The 20,818-nt window shown below is 38.3% G+C and overlaps 1 protein-coding gene across 4 annotated transcripts in view; it reads left to right on the top strand.

Annotated features, from left to right (window-relative positions):
* BTBD8 (BTB domain containing 8) overlaps positions 1–20,818 on the top strand; it is an 83,867-nt gene that overhangs the window by 24,519 nt on the left and 38,530 nt on the right. For all 4 annotated transcript variants that reach the window (XR_012076047.1, XM_072968265.1, XM_072968264.1 and 1 more), the window contains 3 exons: positions 10,503–10,592; positions 18,743–18,823; positions 20,077–20,173. Coding sequence is in view for 3 of the 4 variants with exons in the window: in XM_072968265.1 (XP_072824366.1) it covers positions 10,503–10,592; positions 18,743–18,823; positions 20,077–20,173 (268 nt within the window). In the remaining variant the exon portion in view is untranslated. The remainder of the gene's footprint in view (positions 1–10,502; positions 10,593–18,742; positions 18,824–20,076; positions 20,174–20,818) is intronic.

Below are 20,818 nucleotides of genomic sequence, written 5' to 3'. Positions count from 1 at the left end.
TCTGTTATATTTTTATACTAATTCATTTGTTGCACTTCAGTGTTCCATAATTAAGATTCTCTTGTGCTACTTTACTGAAACAACAGGCAGTGCTTTTCCTAATTTCAGCTTTGTAACACTCAAGGTCCCATATCCTTTCCAAAATACCTCTTTTTTCAGTACTTGGTATTATATCACTAGACATTTATTCATTGGGTTAAAATGCTGTCAAATCTCTCTTTAAAATGTAGATTTCTCTGAATATTTAGTAAATCAGCACTGAGTCAGGAAATCAATGTTCTAATATGTGTCATATAAATCATTAGCTGTATGTTCTTGGGTACATCAGCTGAAAGCTTTTTCAGAAATATGTAGTTTATTTATTTAAATTTTTAAATTGAAGTATAGTCAGTTTACAATGTTGTGTTAATTTCTCGTATACAGCGTAATAGTTCAGTCATACATATGCATATATATATTCCTTTTCATATTCTTTTTCATTATAGGTTACTATAAGATACTGAATATAGTTCCCTGTGCTACACAGTACAAACTTGTTGTTTATCTATTTTATGTATAGTAGTTAGTATCTGCAAATCTCAAACCCCCCAACTTATCACTTCCCACCCCCTTCCCCCTCTGGTAACCATAAGTTTGTTTTCTATGTCTGTGAGTCTGTTTCTGTTTTGTAAATAAGTTCATATGTCTTTTTTTTTAGATTTCACATATAAGTGATCTCATATGGTATTTTTCTTTCTCCTTCTGGCTCATTTCACTTGAATGACTATCTCCAGGTCTATCCATCCATTGCTACAAATGGCATTATTTTATTATTTTTTTTATCACTGAGTAGTATTCCATTGTATAAATATAGCACAACTTCTTTATCCAGTCATCTGTCAAGGGACATTTAGGTTGCTTCCATGTCTTGGCTGTTGTAAACAGTGCTGCTATGAACGTTGAGGTGCATGTATCTTTTTAAATTAAAGTTCTGGATATAGGCCGAGGAGTGGGATTGCTGGATCATATGGTAAGCCTATTTTTAGTCTTTTGAGGAATCTCCATACTGTTTTCCATAACAACTGCACCAAGCTCCATTCCCATCAGCAGTGTAGGAGGGTCCCTTTTTAAGCGTACAGCTTAGTAATTCAGAAGTTAGTCTCAGTTTAGATTCTGATTCCACCATTTATTATTTGTTGAGAAGTTGCTTAATCTCTCTAAGTCTCAAATTCTTTATCTGTAAAAGAAATAACGATAGTAATTGTGGCGTAGGATGGCTGTGAGGATTGAATCAGATAATGCGCGTAACGCACTCAGCACAATACCTGGCGCACTGTGAGCACTCAGTAAATGCCAGTTGCTCTAAGTATGTATTGGGTACCTGGAAGGGAGGCACGTTGTTGCCTATTCTCCTTATCTTACAGAGGAGGTTGGCAAACTATGGCCCAAAGCTGGTCAGTGGCTTTTTTTTTTTTTTGGGTGAAACAACAAAAACAAAGAAGAATATGCAAGAGCCTGAACAGCCTAATATATTTATACTGATGCTTACTAGCTGGCCCTTTGCAGAAAGAGTCTGCCATTCCCTGTCTTACTAGGATTGCCAGGAAGCTTAATGAATTAACTATAATGAGATTCTAAATTACCATGCAATAAAGTGAGTTACTATCATCTTAATACTAATTACTCTATAGTGATAAATGGTTAACCCCGTCAACTTGAAAGGTTTAAAGTAATAAATTAGATGTGGGAACAACAGAGGGAAAAGAGGTGGGATTCTTTGGTACCGTGGGCCTTTGAGGGAGGTTGCCACGGGAACCAAAGCAAAAGGCAGTGGGGGCTTGAAAGGAAATAAATGACCTCGAGTGGAATCTCCTAGACTGCACCTGACCAGACGCGCCTCAGATGTTCCCTACAGAGCATGCTGACACGTTAGGCAGAGCTCTCAAGGCCAGGATGCCATTCTCTAGTGTACCTGTAACGTTTTCATTCCTATTATTGACTCCGTGTTTCCCAGGAGTCACTGGGGTTTATTTCCAAACCTGTTGGATGCCATTTGACTTCATTATTTTGATGGCATGACTTAATGAAGTATCCTATAGACCAATGATACATAGAGCATAAAAAGAATGACTGTTCCAGTGAAAACAGAAGTGAATGCTTTGGAAAGATAATAAGGGAGAGGCACTTTAAAAACTGCTATTGAATTCAGTATAGATGAGACAAAAAGCCTAGCCTCATGCACATGTAAATGGGTGAAGTTAGAGCACTCCCTCACACTATGCACAAAAATAAACTCAAAATGGCCTAAAGACTGAAACATAAGACAAGGCACTATAAACATCCAGAAGAAAACATAGGCAAAACATTCTCTGACATAAATCTTAGCAGTGTTCTCCTAGGTCAGTCTCCTAAGGCAATAGAAATAAAAGCAAAAATAACAAATGGGACCTAATTAAACATATAAGCTTTTGCACAGCAAAGGAAACTATAAGAATAACAAAAAGACGACCTATAGAATGGGAAAAATATTTGCAAACGATGCAACTGACAAGGGCTTAATTTCTGCAATGTGCAAACAGCTCATACAACTCAGTAACAAAAAAACAAACGACCTAAGCCAAAAGTGGGCAGAAGACCTAAACAGACATTTCTCCAGTGAAGACATACAGATGACCAATAGGCATATGAGAGGATGCTCAATATCGCTAATTATCAGAGAAATACAAATCAAAACTACAGTGAGGTACCACCTCACACCAGTCAGAATGCCCATCATTCAAAAGCCCACAAACGATAAATGCTGGAGAGGGTGTGGAGAAAAGGGACCCTCCTACACTGCTGGTGGGAATGTCGTTTGGTGCAGCCATTATGGAAAACAGTATGGAGGTTCCTTAAAAAACTGAAAATAGACTTACCCTATGATCCAGCAAGCCCACTCCTGGGCATGCATCCAGAAGAAACTCTAGCTCTAAAAGATAAATGCGCCCCAGTGTTCATAACAGCACTATTTACAGCAGCCAAGACATGGAAGCAACTTAAATGTCCATCAACAGAAGACTGGAGAAAGAAGTTGTGGTATAGATATATATACACCATGGAATACTATTTAAGAAAAATAAAGAATAATGTCATTTGCAGCAACATGGGTGGACCTAGAGATTGTCATACTAAGTGAAATAAGCCAGAAAGAGAAAGAAAAATACCGCACGATATCACTTGTATGTGGAATCTAAAAAGAAGTTATTTACAGAACAGAGACAGACTCACAGACATGGAAAACAAACTTGTGGTTACCAGTAAGCGGGGGAAGGAGGTGGGGAGGGGTAGATTGGGGGTTTGGGATTTGCAGATACAAACTACTATGTACATAATAGATAAACAACAAGATCCCACTATATAGTACAGAGAACTATGTTCAGTAGCTTCAGATCCCTTAAGAAAAAGAATATATGTATGCATAACTGAATCACTATGCTGTACACCAGAAGCTAACACAACATTGGGAATCAACTACAATTAAAAAAAAAGATTGCCCTTACAATCACAGATTTGTGAATGAGCGCATATTTATTTTTTAAGTTAGAATAAAATGATTAATATGTATAAATTATTTTTAAAATTCTCTCCTAATTTTTTGCTTAAACAACTGTCAGTCCTCATTGTACTGGATAACAGAGCACCTACTTCAATGCACAAATCATTTTTTAACTTAGGAAAAGCTAATCCTATGAAAGCTCCAGTCAAAGTATGTCAAAATGGTTGTCTCAAGAGAAAGCCGTCTTACCTTTTTTAAAGTTTATGTTTTTTAAAACATTTGCAAAGAAGTGGAATGGGTAATAGTGACAGCTCCTTTAGAAAGTTTGGATTCACTGCTCTGGGTTTAACCCTTATTCAGTGATGTGGAACTAAAAAGGAAAAAAAAATTCTTGGAACAACAGTCCTTTAAAAACAAAAGTCCTAGTGAAAAATTCTTTATTTAGAGTTTCTCTGAGTAATCCAGGCCATTATTCTGCCTGGAGTAGTGAATCTAGTTCAGCTAACATCACAAAGTATTGAATAGCGATGTACTATAAAGCGAGAGCACGGGGGAAATTAGGGCATCTCTGCAGAGCCAGAAGCAGCCTTGTCAGCCAAGATTAAATTTAGTCAAAAGGAGAAAGTAGTTTTTGTTATGTTGGAGAATGAAAAATCCGGCAAAGATTTTTAATACACCATGGCACCTGCAGCATAATTTTTTAAACTGAGGCTTATATCCAAATTAAATAGGAATGTTTTCTAAGTTTCTGTCTTCAGGTTAGGGTAGTTGTTTAAACCTCAGATGCTTTTAATCTTACTGAGATGGAAACGGCTATCATGCTGCATTAGTTCAAGTCTTCCATATTCTTAACTGATTTTTTTGTCTTCTTGTTCTGTTAATTACTGTGAAGAATGTTAATGTCTCCAAGTGTAATTGTGAGTTTGTCTGTTTCTCCCTTCCGTTCTATCAGATTTTGCTTCATGTATTTTGAAGGTTTGTTATTTGATACACACATTTAGGACTGTTATTTCCTCTTCATGAATTGACCCCGTTTTCATTATGAAATATTTGTCTTTACCCCAAGTAATATTCCTTGTTGTGAAACCTTTTGTCTGATATTAATAGAGCCACTCTAGCTTTCACTTTTTTTTAAATTGAGGTGTAATTGTCATATAGCATCATATTATTTTCAGGTGTCTAACATAACAAACTGATCGTCACAATAAGGCGTCCCACTCCACCTTTCTTATGGTTAGTGTTTATATGGTATATCTTCTCCCATCTTTTAACTTTAGGCTTTCTGTGTCTTTATATTTAAAATGGGCTTAAAATTAATTTCTTGTAGACAGCATGTAGTTATGTCTTGCTTTTTGATTATCTGGTTTCATGATCCCTCCTTTTAGAGAATTTAGAGAATTTATGGTAATGTTACTAATGTGTTGGGATTTAAGTCTGCCTCTTACTATTTGTCTTCATTTTTCACCTGTGTTCTTTTTCCTCTTTCCCTCTATTCTTTGTATTAATTGAGTTAAATTTTTTTAATTCCAGTTTATTTCCACTTTTGGCGTATTAGCTGTATATATTGTGTGTGTTGTTGTTGGTTTTTGGTGGTTGTCATTTACCTTCAATGAATATCATACACCTTTGTGTGTAATGTTAGGATCTTTTCCTTCTTCTGTCCTTTGTACTATCACTGACATACGTTTCAGCTCTATGTATATTCAAAATCCCATAATAAATTTAATTATTTTTTAAATAATTATCTTTTAAGTAATTTTATTTTTGTTTGTTTTTAAGTAATTTTGAAAATGAGGGGAAAGTGTTGCATATTTACCCACCATCACCATCCTAGCAGTTGTGTAGGTCCAGGTTTCTGTCTGCTATAATTTTCCTTCAGCTTGAATAACTTCCTGTTATTTTCTTGTAATACAGTTCAGCTGGCCATGGCCTTTCTCAGCTTTTGCCTAGAAAAGTCTTCATCTCGCCTTCATTTATAAGTTGGAAATTTTTTACTTCTTTCAGTGCTTTAATGATGTAACTTCATTGTTTTTCTGGCTTGTGTTGTTTCTGACAAGAAGCCTGTGATCGTGTCTAGCTTTGCTTGTCAGTGTTTGATGTGCCTTTTTTCTTTGGCTGCTTTTTCATCTTTTTCTCTATGGTTAGTTTTCAGCGCTTTGATGATGTTATACCTTTGTTTATTCTGCTTATGATTTTTTAAGTTTCTTGAATCTGTGAGTTTTTGATTTTTATGAAATTTAGAAAATTTAGAACCATTATTTTTTTCAAATTTTCTTAGCATCCTCTTCTTTTTCTCCTTTCCACGTGGGACTCCAGTTATGTTATATTAGTCCCATACCTCACTTTATCTCCACTTTTTCAGGTTTATTTTTTACCCCCTTGTCTTATTTGGATAATTTATATTGCTATGTGCACAGGTACACTGATCTTTAATTCTTTAGTATCTAATCTTTTAAGTCCATGCATGAATTTTTTTTTTTCATTTCAGATATTATATATTTCATCTCTGGAAGTTTTGTCTTTTTTAAAAATCTTCTTTCTTCATTATGTTCCTTATTAAAAAATCCTTGGGTATATCTATACCGCTTTTTAAAATGCTTTGCTAACTCCATCATTTCTTTCATTTTTGGGGTCTGTTTCTATTGACTGATTTTCTCCTGGTTATAATTCATATTTTGCTACTTTTTTCACACACCTGGTAATTTTTTATTAGATGCTGGACGTTATGAATATTGTGTTGTTGAATGTTTGAATTTTGTTGTCTGTCTTTAAGAAGTGTTGAAGTCTGTTTTAGCCGTTAAGCTACTGTGACTCGTCTTCATCTTTCTGGGGTTTGTTTTTAAACTTCGGGTGACTCTGGAGCAGCCTTTGCTCTGAAGGATGGACAGTTCTTCTACTGAGGTGGGACTCTTCTGTGGGATCTGGGATCAGTACTTAGCCTTGGCTGGAAAGAACCTGAATGTGTGCACACCCTGTGTGAGCAGGCTCTCAGCGCCCTGCGCCTTAGTCTTTGCCCAGCGCCGTGGGGCTCCGCCCTGAGTGTGCCCAAGTGACATTCTGACAGAGGCCCGGTGGGACTCCTCTGATGCTGAGGCTTTCTCTTTGTAGCCACCTCTTCTGCAGTGCCACGCCCCCGCCCTCTGCAGTGCTGTGGCCCCCCTCTTCTGCAGCGCCGCACCCCCTCTTCTGCAGCGCCATGCCCCCACTCTTCTGCGGCACTGCAGCCCCCCTCTTCTGCAGCGCCACGTCCCCGCCTTCTGCAGTGCTGCGCCCCACAAACTTCCAGCTGGCTTAGCCTCTTAAGCGCCCATACTTGTCTTCTCAGCTCAGAAAGACAGCCAGGCTGTCCTCTGTCCTCTCGGCGCCGGGGTCTGATTACTCCTGGGAGGAGAAGTGTCATGACCGCAGGTCTCTTCTCTGAAGGGCCGGAGTCCTGTCCCGCCTTTTCTTGGTGTCGCACTTCATTCACTTCTCCGCTTATCAGTGGAGGTCAGGCAAGTCCCTACGTGCTATCTTCTGTGAGTGGAAGCAAAATCCCTACTTTTTTCTTAATATACCTGATTTTTCAGAACAGTTTTAAATTTACAGGCAAATTTAGAGAGTACAGAGAATTACCATGTGCCCGCACACCCGGTTCCCCTGTTATCAACATTTCATACTTACACCTTAGTATTAGTAAGCTTGTTACAATTAAAGAACCAATATTGAGGCCTTTTTATTAACAAAAATCCATAGTTTACTCTGAATTCCTTGGTTTTGCGTAATGCCCTTTTTCTATTCGAGGATCCCATCCCAGACCCCACGTGACACTTGCTCATGTCTCCCTGAACTTCTCTTGGCTGTGATAGTTTCTCAGACTTTCCTGGTTTCTGATGACCTTGACAGTTTGAGGAGTGCTGGGCAAGTGTTTTGAAGAGTGTTCCTCAGTTGTAGTTTATTTGATGTTTTTCTCATGATTAAGTGGGTTATGGGTTTGGGGGAGGATGTTCACAAAGATAAACTGCCATTGTCATCACCTCATTTAAAGGGCACGTGTAGTCAGCATGACTTACTGTCATTTCTGTTGACCTTGACCGCTCGGCTGTGGTAGTTCCTGTCTGGTTCCTGCTCCTCCTGCCCCGCTACCGTCCGTTTCTGCACTGTGCTCTTTGGAAGGGGGTCACCATGTAGAGCCCACATGTAAAGGATGGGGAGCTATGGCCCACCCTCCTGCAGGGACAGTATCTACCTAAGTTACTTGGAATTCTTCTGTGTAAGAAATTTGTCTTTTCTGCCCCTTTATTTATATAGTCAGTCATTTCTGTATGTCAGTATAGACTCATGGATGTGTATTTTGTACTTTGGCTTATTTTGCACTTTGGTTTGTAATTTAGTTTATTTTGTATTTTGTCCTATTTATTTTTTGCTGAAATTTTTCCAGCTTTAGCTATGGAGCTCATTCAGTTGATTCCTGATATGCTGCCTCCGCCTCCCCTGTCACTGTGTGTGTGCGTGTGCGCGTGTGCACGTGCGTGCGTGTGCATTTCTTTACTTTCTGACACTGAAAGATGCCTTTGGCTCATCTATCCTAGAATCAAGCGTTTCTCTAGTGAACCCTAGTTCCTTTTATTCTAATGATATTAGAAACTACTATTTGGGCACTGGGCGTGCGTGTTGCTGTTTCTTTTAGGGCATCTCCGCAGACAAAGCAAGGAAAGAGATGTGCATATACTAACCTAAATATATGTACATCTGAACAGATGTTTCCAGATGAGTCCATCTTTATCTACATGAAGCTAAACATGAATTCTTACTGAGGTCTCCCACACTGATCACACGAATACATTGATCATCCCAGTCTTCTTACCCCCTTGCCTGTCTGTGATCTTCCACTGTAGCAGTGGGAAGCCTGGCTTTCCTCATCCAACATCTAGTACTGATCGTTGAGTTCCAGTGTTCAGGCACAGTGGTTTTAGAGTTGTTACCCTGACTGCCGTGGAAGCAGCTGGGCCAACTAGAGTGCAGGGCTTGTGCGGTGCAAGCCTTTGCCTTTGTTCTTCAGTCCGCACTCATCCCCGGTCGCTTAGGCCCGCACCTTTCTCTCCCACACCCTTCAGTGAGGTGGTTTCGTGCACTTGCAATACAGTTAGGTGCTTTTGTCACAGTCTGCATTTTATCCTGGGATTCCCCTGACCTCCTCCTAAGTGTTTATTTTTTTAATTAGTATACATTAAGATTCACTTATGCTATAAAGTTCTGTGGGTTTTTATAAATGCATATGGTCCTACATCTACCATTATAGTATCATGCAGGGTAGTTTCAACTAAAAATCCCTTTTGATCAATCTATTCAACTTTTGCCTTTCCCCCAAACCTGGTTTTTTTTTTTCACTATTTCCATAGTTTCATTATTTCCGTAGCCTTTTCCAGAATGTCATATAAATGGAGCCATACAGTATATAGCCCTTTCAGACTAATTTCTTTTACTTAACAATATGCATTATAAGATTCATTTATGTTTTTATGTAGCTTAATAGCTAATTCCTTTTTCATCACTGAGTAGTATTCCACTGTAATGAATGTACCACTGTTTGTTAATTTGTTCACCTACTGAAGGGCATTATGATTGCTTTACTTTTGGTGATCATGAATACAACTACTATAAACATTTGTAAACGAGTTTTTGCGTGGACATAAGTTTTCAGCTCAGTTGGGTAAATACCTAGGAGTGTGATTGCCAGATCACATGGTTTAATTTTGTAAGAAACTGCCAAACAGTATTTCAGAGTGGCTCTATCACATACATTTCTACTGACAGTGAATGAGAATTCCTTCTGATCCTCATCCTCATTGGCAGTTGATACTGTTAGGTTTTGGATTTTAGTCATTCTGATCGGTGTGTACAGCGTCTCATTGTTGTTTCACTTTTTATTTCCTTCATGACAAATGATGTTGAGGATCTTGTGCTTATTTGCCATCTGTATATCATTGGAAGTCTTTTGTGCAAATCTTTTGCTCATTTTCAAATTAGGTTGTTTGTTGTCTTATTGTTGAGTTGTAGGAATTCTTTGTATATGTCGGGTAGAAGTCCTTTATCTGACGTGTGATTTGCAGATACTTTCTCTCAATCTGTGCCTTGTCTTTTCATTCTTTTAACAGTGTCTTTCATAGAGCAAAAAATTTTTAGTTTTAATAGAGGCCAACTTACCAATTTTTTTCTTTTTTGGATCATACATTAGATGTTCTATCTAAACTCATCACCAAACCCAAGATTCTGTGTTTTCTTCTAGAAGTTTATTGTTTTGTATTTTATATTTAGAACTATGATTCGTTTTGAGTTAACTGGTTAACTTTTGTGCGGGGTGTGAGGTCTGTATCTAGACTTGTTTGTTTGCTTTTGCTTGTGAATGTCCAGTTGTTCCAGGACCGCTGTTGAAAAGGTCGCTGTATTCCCTAGAATAGTCCCTAGCACAGAGGAGGAGTCATAGATGTTTGCTGAAGTAAAGAATGGATGAATTAAAATTTTATCTGAGAAGATAGAATAGACATTCAAAAGAAAATACCTTCCCTGTTATTTCCTCAAACTTAAGATTTAGCTGTTCTTGAGCATAATTAGGGTGAGTTCTGAACTGGAACTCAGGACCCTTAGCATTCTAATCTCTTGCTATTTCCTCAAGATGTTAAGTGACATCTTTTGGTTTTTACTTCTGTATTTGTACATGATTTATTACTCTCCTACTGATGGAAGTAATTTCAATTATTATTAAAATTTAAGAGCTTTCAAGAGAAAAAACTAAAAAGATGAAGAGGACATTGGAATCAATGTTTTAATCAAGCAATCAAAATACTTAGGTATAAATATAGGCTTATAATTTGTATTATTATAATCTCCCAGTGAATACAAACAAGAGAAACAGACGGTTATGTTTTAAAAGGTGAAGATGAAGAGTTTCATGAAAAATTACATTTTGCATAAATGTTTGCCTGTGTTTTCCCCCTCTTCCCTTTAGAGCCATTTTAAGTGCCAGATCTAGTTACTTTGCTGCGATGCTGAGTGGCTGTTGGGCTGAAAGCTCCCAGGAGCACATTACTCTTCAAGGGTAAGCATAATTTTTACAAGGCAGCTTGACTGCAAATGATTGCAAATAATGCTTCTTACAAAGTATTTTTCATGAGTCTGATTTCCTTGTATGTTCAGTGAAATGCTTCTCATGTGGAGGAATTCAACGAAGTACATTTCCTGAGAATGAGATGTAGTTGGGAGCAGATGACCCCTGTGAGAGTGTAGTTGGGGGAAATTGCGTGGGAGCCTCTCAGCCCTGCACCATTCTTACTGGGGGTGCTTCCTTGACTGGTGCCCTTGGCTGGAGGCTTGGGATATGGAATGTGATGGTGGTGGTTCCATAGCAGTGGGTGTATGGAAAGTATTGATAAATTCAGACTGTTTTTCACGCTGGCCTGTAACCTTGAGCCTTCTCGGTTACAACTGTCTGGTTCCCTTACTAACTAAACATATCCCCAAATGCCTCTCATTTTGTAATTTCTTACTCTATAAAAAGGGAAAATTGAAACATTATTTGTAAGAATCTGTAATGTGTTTTTATTTTATTTTTTCATATTTCATTTACTTAGCAGAAATGAAGCACACATGCAAAAGAACCTAACCCCCTTTCTTTCTTACCATGGCTTGTAGAGAGTTACGTTTTAATTGTATCACCTGCCGCAGTTTCAGTGCCCGCATCACAGTGTATTTTGTTTTCTATTTTTTGGATGCAGTTTTAGCAACTGTAATTTCAGTTACACATTAGTGATTTCAATTACATATCCGTGGAATCACATGGATGCCTTTAGTATAGTGTACTTTTTAAAGGGGAAAAAAAGATAATGAAATAGTAATAAGGAGAAAATAATGGAGGATGTAAAATTGAGTGTAATCACCAAGGTTTTACTTAATGTTGCTACTAAAATAAAATTCCCCTCCAGTTTGTCCCCCACATGAAAGATTTGTTTTTCTTCTGTTTTTGCAGTCTCTCACTAAAATAGCATTGAAGCATAATATGAACTGCTTTGGTGTTAAAAAAAAAAAAAAGTAACATTTGCATCTAAATAACCCTGTTATCTTTCATGTGAGGTCCTCTTTTATTTATTAAAATTTTTTAAATTGAGAGATAATTGACATACAACATTATATTGGTTTTAGATGTACAAAATAATGATTTGATACAAATATATAGTGAATTGATAACCACAATAAGTGAGTTCACATTCATCACCACAGTTACAATTTGTTTTTCTTATGATGACAACTTTAAAGATCTACTCTCTTAGCAACTTTCGAATATAAAATATAGTATTGTTAGCTATAGTCATCATGTTGTACGTTACACCCGTAGGACTTACTTATCTTACACCTGCAAGTTTGTTCCTTTTGACTACCTTCACCCTTTTTGCCCACTGTCTTCCCCCTGCCTCTGGCAACTACCAGATAGTTTCTGATTATGGACCCCAAGCAAAGAGTTTATTAACCTGTGGGTAAAAGGAATGTGTGGATGAATCAATTACTGAAATTTTATCATCACTCTGAAAGATTATGTAGCCTACGAATAAGATCTCTTCTTTTATGGTGAATTTTAAAATGTTTGCTGAAAATGGAAGAGGGCTAGTGCTCACAGAGGCCAGAATTTCTCAATCCTAGGGATAATCACACTAGTATAATTTTGGAAATGTGTCCAGGGGACTGTATTTCAGATGTTTTAGACATCATTTTTTAAACTGTCAATTTGCTCTCATTAGAATTGGACTCAATAAAAATTTAAATGAAGAGACAGCTCAGAATGCAACTTTTGGGCATTTATTAAAAATCATGTGATTCTGTGTAATGAGAAACATCATAAGAAGTGTATGATTATAGGATCTTGTTCTACAGCAGGGAAAAGTAATTTACAGAGAACACATGTCTCATTTGCTAGAAGAAATCTTAATTCCTTATACGTTTAGTGATACTTTTTACTGTCTGATACCTGTTACATATACCTTCGTTCCTCTCTCCAAATAGATTCTGTCCTCAGCAGTTATAATATGTTACAATAACATGCTTTCTAGATTTCTCCCACATTTACTATGTCCTTTAATTTTTAGAATCAATCTTTGAGAGAGCAGGTATATTCACATATTACAAATGAGTAAAAGCAGGATCAGATAAATTAAATGTCTTCCCAGGGTTACCTGGTAAATAAGTGCTTATGCTGAATATAAATTACATGTTTGTTGATTCTCAATTCAAAGTCCATTCCACCATGGCTGCTGAAGAAATTGAAAGTTTCCCGCTGGCATATGATCTTGAGCTAGCTCAGACTGCTCCTCTCCACTGTTTAAAATTGTGATTATCAAACTTTATCCCGTAAGACCCTGAAGTTCCTGGTAGGTATGCTAGGGAGTACGTGGCATAGAATTGAAATGTGAGGGGAAGGCCATTTGGGAACAGCAGGTCCTCAGAGTTGCTCTACTTTTATCTGTTCTATCTTGTTCAAAATGACCTCTGAATTTAGCTATAGGAATAAAGGCAGTCTTTAATCAGTCCTCATGAGTGATCAGATTAAACAGTTAAACTCACAGGCTTTTAAAGGTGAAGCCTACTTACTGAGGTCGGTGGGTAAGAGAGCAGAGAGGCACCACTCCTGGTCTCTGCTCCCCACCTGTGGTTGTGCGTCGTCCCCTCCGATGGAGGTAATGGATAAACATCTCCTCCTATAATAGGGGTTGATGGCCACTGGCCAACTTTAGTGGCTTGTTCAAGAGAAAGCGACATAGAAGTAGCCAACTTTGTTTCAAACTGTCATTCCAAGTAAGTAGACTGTACATTGTAGCAGCACCAGCAGGGGCCCTCGTACAGTATTTTCCCGTTACTTTTGTTGTAAGCAAGGCTCTGCTCCTTGCTGGATCGCCGTGCCGCAGTGGAGACTCACTCCTGACCTGCGGACTCGCTTCTAGTGCTAGCACGTTGGAAATGAGGGTGCATTTCTTTTTGGTTTGACTCTTTTATCTTCCTTGATAAAATAATATTTTCTCACACTGAAATGAAGGAAGAAAGTATTTCCTGAGCGATTTCGGGTTTTATCTGCATCCTTTCTTATTATTATCACACAGTATGTTTTGCTTTTCCCTCTTGCATCACATATCAGTTTGACTGTCTCAAATTGCCACCTGAAATGTTATCGGTATCATCATATACAGAGCTGTAGGAAGGCTAATGGGGACTTTGGAATTTCACTTTTTTTAAAAAAAGTCACATATTTTAGGAATTTTTATATAGTAACAAAGAAATCCACAGAACAACTTCTAATTTCACCGTAGCTGACATGTAACCTGGCAGGTGTTCCCTGGAAAGTGCGGTGCGGTAGAAAGGTCGTGGGCTTGGGTGTTCTTACAGGAGGTCCTACATCCAGTCCTAAATTGTTACGTGCCTTTAGGGACCTGGCTTACCTCCCCTAAACTTTCTGAGGTTGTTGAAAGGATTAAATGAGATGCAGTAAGGAGAAACCTGGCCTAGTACTTGGTACGTAGTATTAGTGCTCATTAATATTTATTTTTCTTCTCTCCCTGAATTAAATTGTTCTCATTTTCTAGAGAGAACGAGTTCGGGGAGGGCCAGCCTCAGTACCAGGACAGCAGTGCTTGCTTTGCCTGATCAGCAGCCTCTTTTGGAGCTCTGCCACTGCTGCATACCTGCAGGATGTTTTCTGCGGGAGTTTAGAACTGAAATCCTGTCTGTGCTTACAGAAAAGAACCAATCATTTCTAACGATATGGTAGTGCAGAGACATAATGCACGTGATATTTTCGAGAGGGACAGCCTCAGCAAACTGAGGCAGGAATAGCAGAGCCCTGTAATCCTAGCTCTCCCCATGTCCCAGAGTCGGGGGGTGGAAAGGTACAGTGAGGGAGGTCATCCTGGTGGAGGAGAGGGGGGATTGTCCACACCCTCTTCTGGACATTGAACCCCAGCCAGTATTTCTGTAAGAAATCCCACATGTGTCCATTTTGTATAAACAAGTCTTTTAGTGGTGGCTTGGGGCTTTGGAGCATAAATTTAGGAGATTCGTAGGATTGATGTGAAACTTCAGGATGATCTTTTGAAATAGAAATCAGATCATATTTCTCTCCTGACTAAAATCCTTCAATACTTTCTCATCACAATTAGAATTAAACCCACATCTTTACCATAATCTATTAGAACCTGTGTGATCTGGCCCATAGGCTTTTCCCAGACGACTCCACCTAAAGCAGCCACAGCCCAACTCTCCAGCTACTTTCTCCTACGTTTTCCCTTTGTATGGTCTTCACAGCACTTTTCACCACTAAAATTACCCTCTTTGTATCTTTGTTTATATATTTATTGCCCAGGTCCTCTCTCTAGAATATAAGCTTCTTGTATCCTCAAGGTGTAGAATAGAGCCTTTCATCAATAAATAGTGACAGTAAATGAACAAATGAAGGAGTGAATGAGTGAATGAGTACCTGCGTTACCACAGTCCACATGCATGGGAACCTGGAACTTCAGGAAGCACACATAAAGCTCAGGGATTTTATTTATTTTTGTTTAATTTTATTTTTTATTGAAGTGTAGTTGATTTACAATGTTAGTTTCAGGTGTACAGCACAGCAATTCAATTATACACATTCATACATATATAGATTTTTTTTCAGATTCTTTTCCATTGTATGTTATTACAAGAAAGTGAATATAGTCCCCTGTGCTGTACAATAGGTCCTTGTTGTTTATCTGTTTTATATATAGTAATGTATATCTGTTCATCCCAAACTCCCAATTTATCCTTCCCCTGCCCTTTTCCATTGGTAACCATAGTTTGTTTCTATGTCCATGAGTCTATTTTTGGTTTGTAAATAAAATTTGTATCACTTCTTCTAAGATCCCACGCGTAAGTGATATCATACGATATCAAGCACAGAGACCCGGTGCATGTCGTCTCTGATCTCCGAGCTCTGTCCTCTCATACCCTTTTCTTTCTTCTAACTCTGAATATGTTTAATGTTTTCATCTCCTACAAGTTTTTATTCTGATTTAAAAGGGAATAATACTTTAAATCTTTCCGTTTAAACTGTGGGCTATTGTTTGTTTGGCTTTTTCCCCCTTGTCAGTGGATCATGTCTTTATAAACATTTTTAGTAAAAATAAAAATGACTTAACAATAATGAGAACTTAGTTTAGTAAAACGTCTGTCAAGACAGCAGGAAAACGGTTTCTTGCTGTTTTTATAGCTACCATATGTATTGATGTATAAGCGCAGATGTCTGGATTTTGCTATTTATTTTAATAAAGCTACTTTTGTTTTTACTTAGTCATTATCTTTTGCTTAAATATGTCAAGTCTTAGAAGAAACTGTTCTCTCAATATAAACGGCCAGTCCTCATTAACACTGATGAGAACGGCTGCTGGAGTTTTGAGGAAGAGTGTAGGGAATAGCAAATGTTCTAATAATTATGCTGGTGTTTCACAGGAACACACTACTCGTAATCATCATGAGATCAGACCTTGTCATATTCATGTATGTAAATGAGAGTATTTATAGAGATTTGACTTTTCTAAGTATGAAAGAGCTGGAGTTTTGAATCAGCAGAAATCAACACTTAGCCATAGTAGGGGCCAGTAAATATTTATTAAATCAATTGAAAAACATTTATATGTTTTCAACTCAGTATTCCTTCTGAAGGCTTGGGAGACACTTGTAAGTACCCTAATAAGCCACTCATTAAATATTCAGTAAACATTTACTGAGCATGTATTATTTAAGGCCATAGAATCAAAGCAAACACCATTCTGAGTCCTGTCCTGCGTGAGTCCATTTCTCTTCTTGCCTCCCTCCTTTTGCTCCTTTGGCAGACATTAGACATTATGCTTAGCAAACTGTGAGGGTCTTATCAGCACTGTCCCCACCCTGCTGGTACTGCAGAGCTCCAGTATTATGCAGAGAAAGGAAACTTGTCGTCCTGGAGGTACTGAATCATTGCTGACGTTCTGCTGCTGCTGGAGATGCAGGGAGAATAAGACACAAGTCCTGCCCTCACAGAGCTCCGTTTAGGAGGAGAGGTTCACAAATACGATAACAAAGATCCTACAGTTCAGTTTGATCAATGTGATGATGGAAGAGCGCGTGTGTGTGTGTGTGTGTGTTTAAATTCCAGTGCATCATGAGCCATTTGATCTTGCGCAAGTTACTTTTTTCCCCAGCATCCACTCCCATGGGCAGGTTACTTAATTTCAGTTTTTTCATCTATAAAATGAGACTAGTAATAATATATACTGCTGAGTTGTCATGATGATTAAATGAGCTAAATGGCATTCAGAATACTTACTAGCTCAGTGACTGGTTCATAATAAATGCTCAATAAATGTTAGTTATTACTTATGTTTAACATTCAGTGATTTCTCTTTTTTTTCCCCTTGGGAGCGTTAAGGAAACAATCAGAGATAAAGAGCCACATGTCTCATGTCTGAAATATGAATTGAGTAGAGAGGGAGAGAATTGCAAGCAGAGTGAATACTGTGTGCTAAGGCGTGGATGCATGAGGAGTTTTCAGCAGTTCACCTGCTGGAAGTGGTAGCTGACTTATCTTGAAACAGCTGTCAGAGAGGGAGAAGCGAAGATCAGATGATAAAGAACATAGTACACCAAGCTAAGGATTTGGGGCTTTTTTTCGTATGTGTTATGGAAAGTTATAAAAGGGTTTTCAAAGTCAGGGACTAGGTCAGATTTACATTTGAGCAAAGTTGCTCTAATAGCAGTGTGGGAAATGGGATGCCAGGTGGTTGTTTCAGGCAAGAAGCCACGTGAGAGGATACTTGCCATAGTACAGATGAGAGAAACTGAGAGGCTGAACCAGGGCAGCGAGAGGGGGAAGCAGACCGCGGAAGCTGAATTCAAGGACATTTTGAAAGTATAAATGACAGGACATAATGAGGAGGAGAGTTAAGATGAACCTCCAGCCCTGACTTAGGCATTTAGATGGTTGTCGGTCTCCTTTCTGATGTTTCTGTTTCATTCATAGCACTGTTACAGAACTTTCTGTAGCTTGTCCCCTCTCCATTCCTCTGTACCAAGGGAAGTGAATTATCCAGCAACCACTGGTTCTGGAGCAGGAGGAACTCGAGTTGAGGGGTAACTCAATTCCTTTTCTCCTTTCTTCTCTGCTGAACCCACGGGATGAGGTGATGGGGAGGAGACCTATCTGCTGTCTGTCCAAGACTTGAGGTGGGGAAGGGGCTAATAAACAGTGTACTTTCTTTCTGTTCAGAATAAGAATCAGCAGAAGGTAGAAGCTTTTTGACAAAAGCTGTTCAAGCAGTAAAGTGCGCTTTAACGCAAGAGCCGGAGTTGACTTGGTTGCTGTGTCTCCTCTGAGATGGCGCCCCCGAGAGAAGGTCGGAATCTGGACACAGACGTGCTGCTTCCCCAGCACCTCCCACCACGAGTCAGCAGAGAAGAAGGGGAAAAAGGAATCAAATTAGCTCTCACCTCCTCCCGGACCGATGGTTGCTGGATAATCCAGTCTCTTGGTACAGAGGAGTAGAGGCTGGGACAGGAGGCAGGAAGTTCTGTAGCAGCGCTATGAACAAAATAAGAATGACAGAAAGAAGACTGAATTTGGGGTGTGGGAGAGGCAGGAAGGAGGACGTCGTGAATTGAGAGTCTGAGATCTAGTCGTCGGGGACATAGAGATGATCACTTCAGACTGCTTCTTAGATCATATCTGTACTTTTAAATCGGAGTTTGGCAGAGCTCAAGCCACCGGATCGGCATTACAATTAAGAAATCTGTGAGGCACAACCAGAACCCTTCTAGTGAACAGAGTTGCCCATCTAGGCCTTAAGCAAGACCAGAGGCCGTTTGTCAAAGATGCTGAGAGGGTTTCTTAAGGAGCCAAAGGTTGGACTATGACCTGTAAGGTCCTTTCTAACTTCGTCTATTACCGAAGATGCTTAACAAATAATCAATGAAATTATAATATCCTGATAATATTTTATAGCATAAAAATCCATAGCTGCAGTTATACTTCATTTTAAATTAATGGCATACCTGCATGGACGTCATTTGAAGAATATATTCTTCAGATAAAAATGAGATTTGAACTTTATCTGAGCTAAAAGTTTATGGGAAAATAGAATATATCACTGATAGCAATTAAACCTCAATTATTTCTGGATTTGAGTTTACTTTTCTTTCGTTTTTCAGTATAAGCCATGTAGAAATGAATGTTATGATGCATTTTATGTATGGAGGAACCTTGGACTTTCCAGACAAAGCTAATGTTGGGTATGTATCATTTTTTAATGATTTTAAATATAAAGGTATTAATATTTTGTGGCTTCTGCTTTGCTGAGCTATGTCTCAAAGTGTCAATGAAGTAGAAGCTTCACTTTTATTGTCTATTTTGCCATATCTTGTGTACATTTTGGGAATATCTAAAATACCTAAAAGGTAAGTCACCTTTTAAGGACTAAGTTTCCTTTAGAGGAAAGAATGAGCTAGATACTCACAGTGAAAAGATTAAGGAAAGTTTTTATTATACTCCAATTATGTTAGAAAAACCTCATATTTGTTTTGGGAAATAAATAACAGGTTTTTATAAGATAAAATTAATTGAACTTTAATGAACTTTTGAACAATATTTTTACTACTGTATTTTTAAAATTTAGGGTGTCAAAAGAGAAAGACAAAAACGTAAACTTAACTTGAGAATGCAGACACAGTAAAAACTAAGAGTGAAGCGATTCCGGGGCGCCCTGCTGTGAACGCTGCCCCGGCCGCGCGGCCCTGCGGACAGTGAGCGCGCCCCTCGCTCGTCTGGTTTTCTGGACGTTCTCCTCTTATATTGCTGCTCTAACATCAGACAAATGAAGGCTCCTCTTTTAATTTGAAATATTCATTAGTTCCTTTAGTTACAGAGTGAATAAATATGATTTTGGGGAGAAAGTCTTATGAGTCACAGGAAGTAACTACTGAATTTTTGCCCCTGGAAAGCTCTATGAATTTTATCATGGTATTAAGGCTTGTAGGGCCCTGAGTACCTGAAGCACGTGCGGGTGCTCAGGAATACTTGCCAGTTGGAAGAAGCGACGGAAACCCTATGAGTTATTGGATGTGATCTCCAGTCTTACGTAATTTGTAGGCATTTTCAATATGATAAACTTCAATTAATTCCCCTCCCCCCAAATTTTTATTATTCATATTTGTTGTGAAGAGTAATAACTTTTATAGCCTAGAAGCCATTTCCTGGGCTTTGCTGTGTACGTCACTGAGACCATGAGGGGAATAGATTGAAGCATCTCCAGATATACTTCTTGTCATTCTCCACTCATCAAATCAAGCGGCAGTGCTTTCAATTCTTGATCTGTGTCCTTTTAATAATTTGTAAAGATTATCTGTTATGTAGGGTAGGAAGTTAGAGTTCAAATAATTAAGATTATTCTTTTTTCTAAACAAACTATATGTTATCAAGAAATTGCTGTGTATTATGCCGTGGTTTTTACATTGAAGAATTAACAGTGCATCTATTTTTATTTTAGTCAGATACTCAGTATGGCTGATATGTATGGACTAGAAGGATTAAAAGAAGTAGCAATCTATATTTTAAGAAGAGATTACTGTAATTTCTTTCAGAAGGTAATTATTGAGTCTCAGAAATCTTTTACCCAGTGCTTAAAGTCATCCATTATTACCTACTATATTTTTATCTCTGTTAGTATTGTCAGTTTAACTAATGGGAACTCTAGTTGAGAAATAACTCTTAGGATATGCTTGCAGAAAACAGAAATTAATTCAGATCATTTTAAGTAAAATAAAGTTGAGGGTGGAGTTTGTTGAAAGGATATGGAAATACCCTGTATAATTCAAAGGTGGTGTTTACAGCTGGGACTGAGGGTTTAGGACTAAGAGGAAAGAAGATGGGAACCGGGTTTACCAGAGGGCTGCGTTTACCAGAGGGCTGTGCGGCGCCACGCCAGCTCTTCCCCCTAAAGGACACCCCGCTTCCTGCCGCTCTCCTTACAGCGTGCACTTGGGGTGGCGCACAGCTTTCTTCTCCTCCTCTCCCCAGGTGCCATGTGAATACTGACTTTTTAATTTTAGTTTATGCAAATGGAAATTTATTGTCTAAAGAAAGGTACTATACTATGCATTTCAAAGCCGTTTTGTACATTACTCTTAAATTCTCCATTGTTTTAATTTACTCTGTGACTATAGGTTATTTTTAATTTTCTTATTTTTGTTTTTCTACATTTTCTAAATTTTCTACAATGATCATGTATT

Source organism: Vicugna pacos, chromosome 9 (genome assembly GCF_048564905.1).
Source record: "Vicugna pacos chromosome 9, VicPac4, whole genome shotgun sequence".
NCBI lineage: Eukaryota > Metazoa > Chordata > Mammalia > Artiodactyla > Camelidae > Vicugna > Vicugna pacos.
Note: the sequence above shows the minus strand (reverse complement) of the source record. Positions and strands in the feature narration are given on the sequence as shown.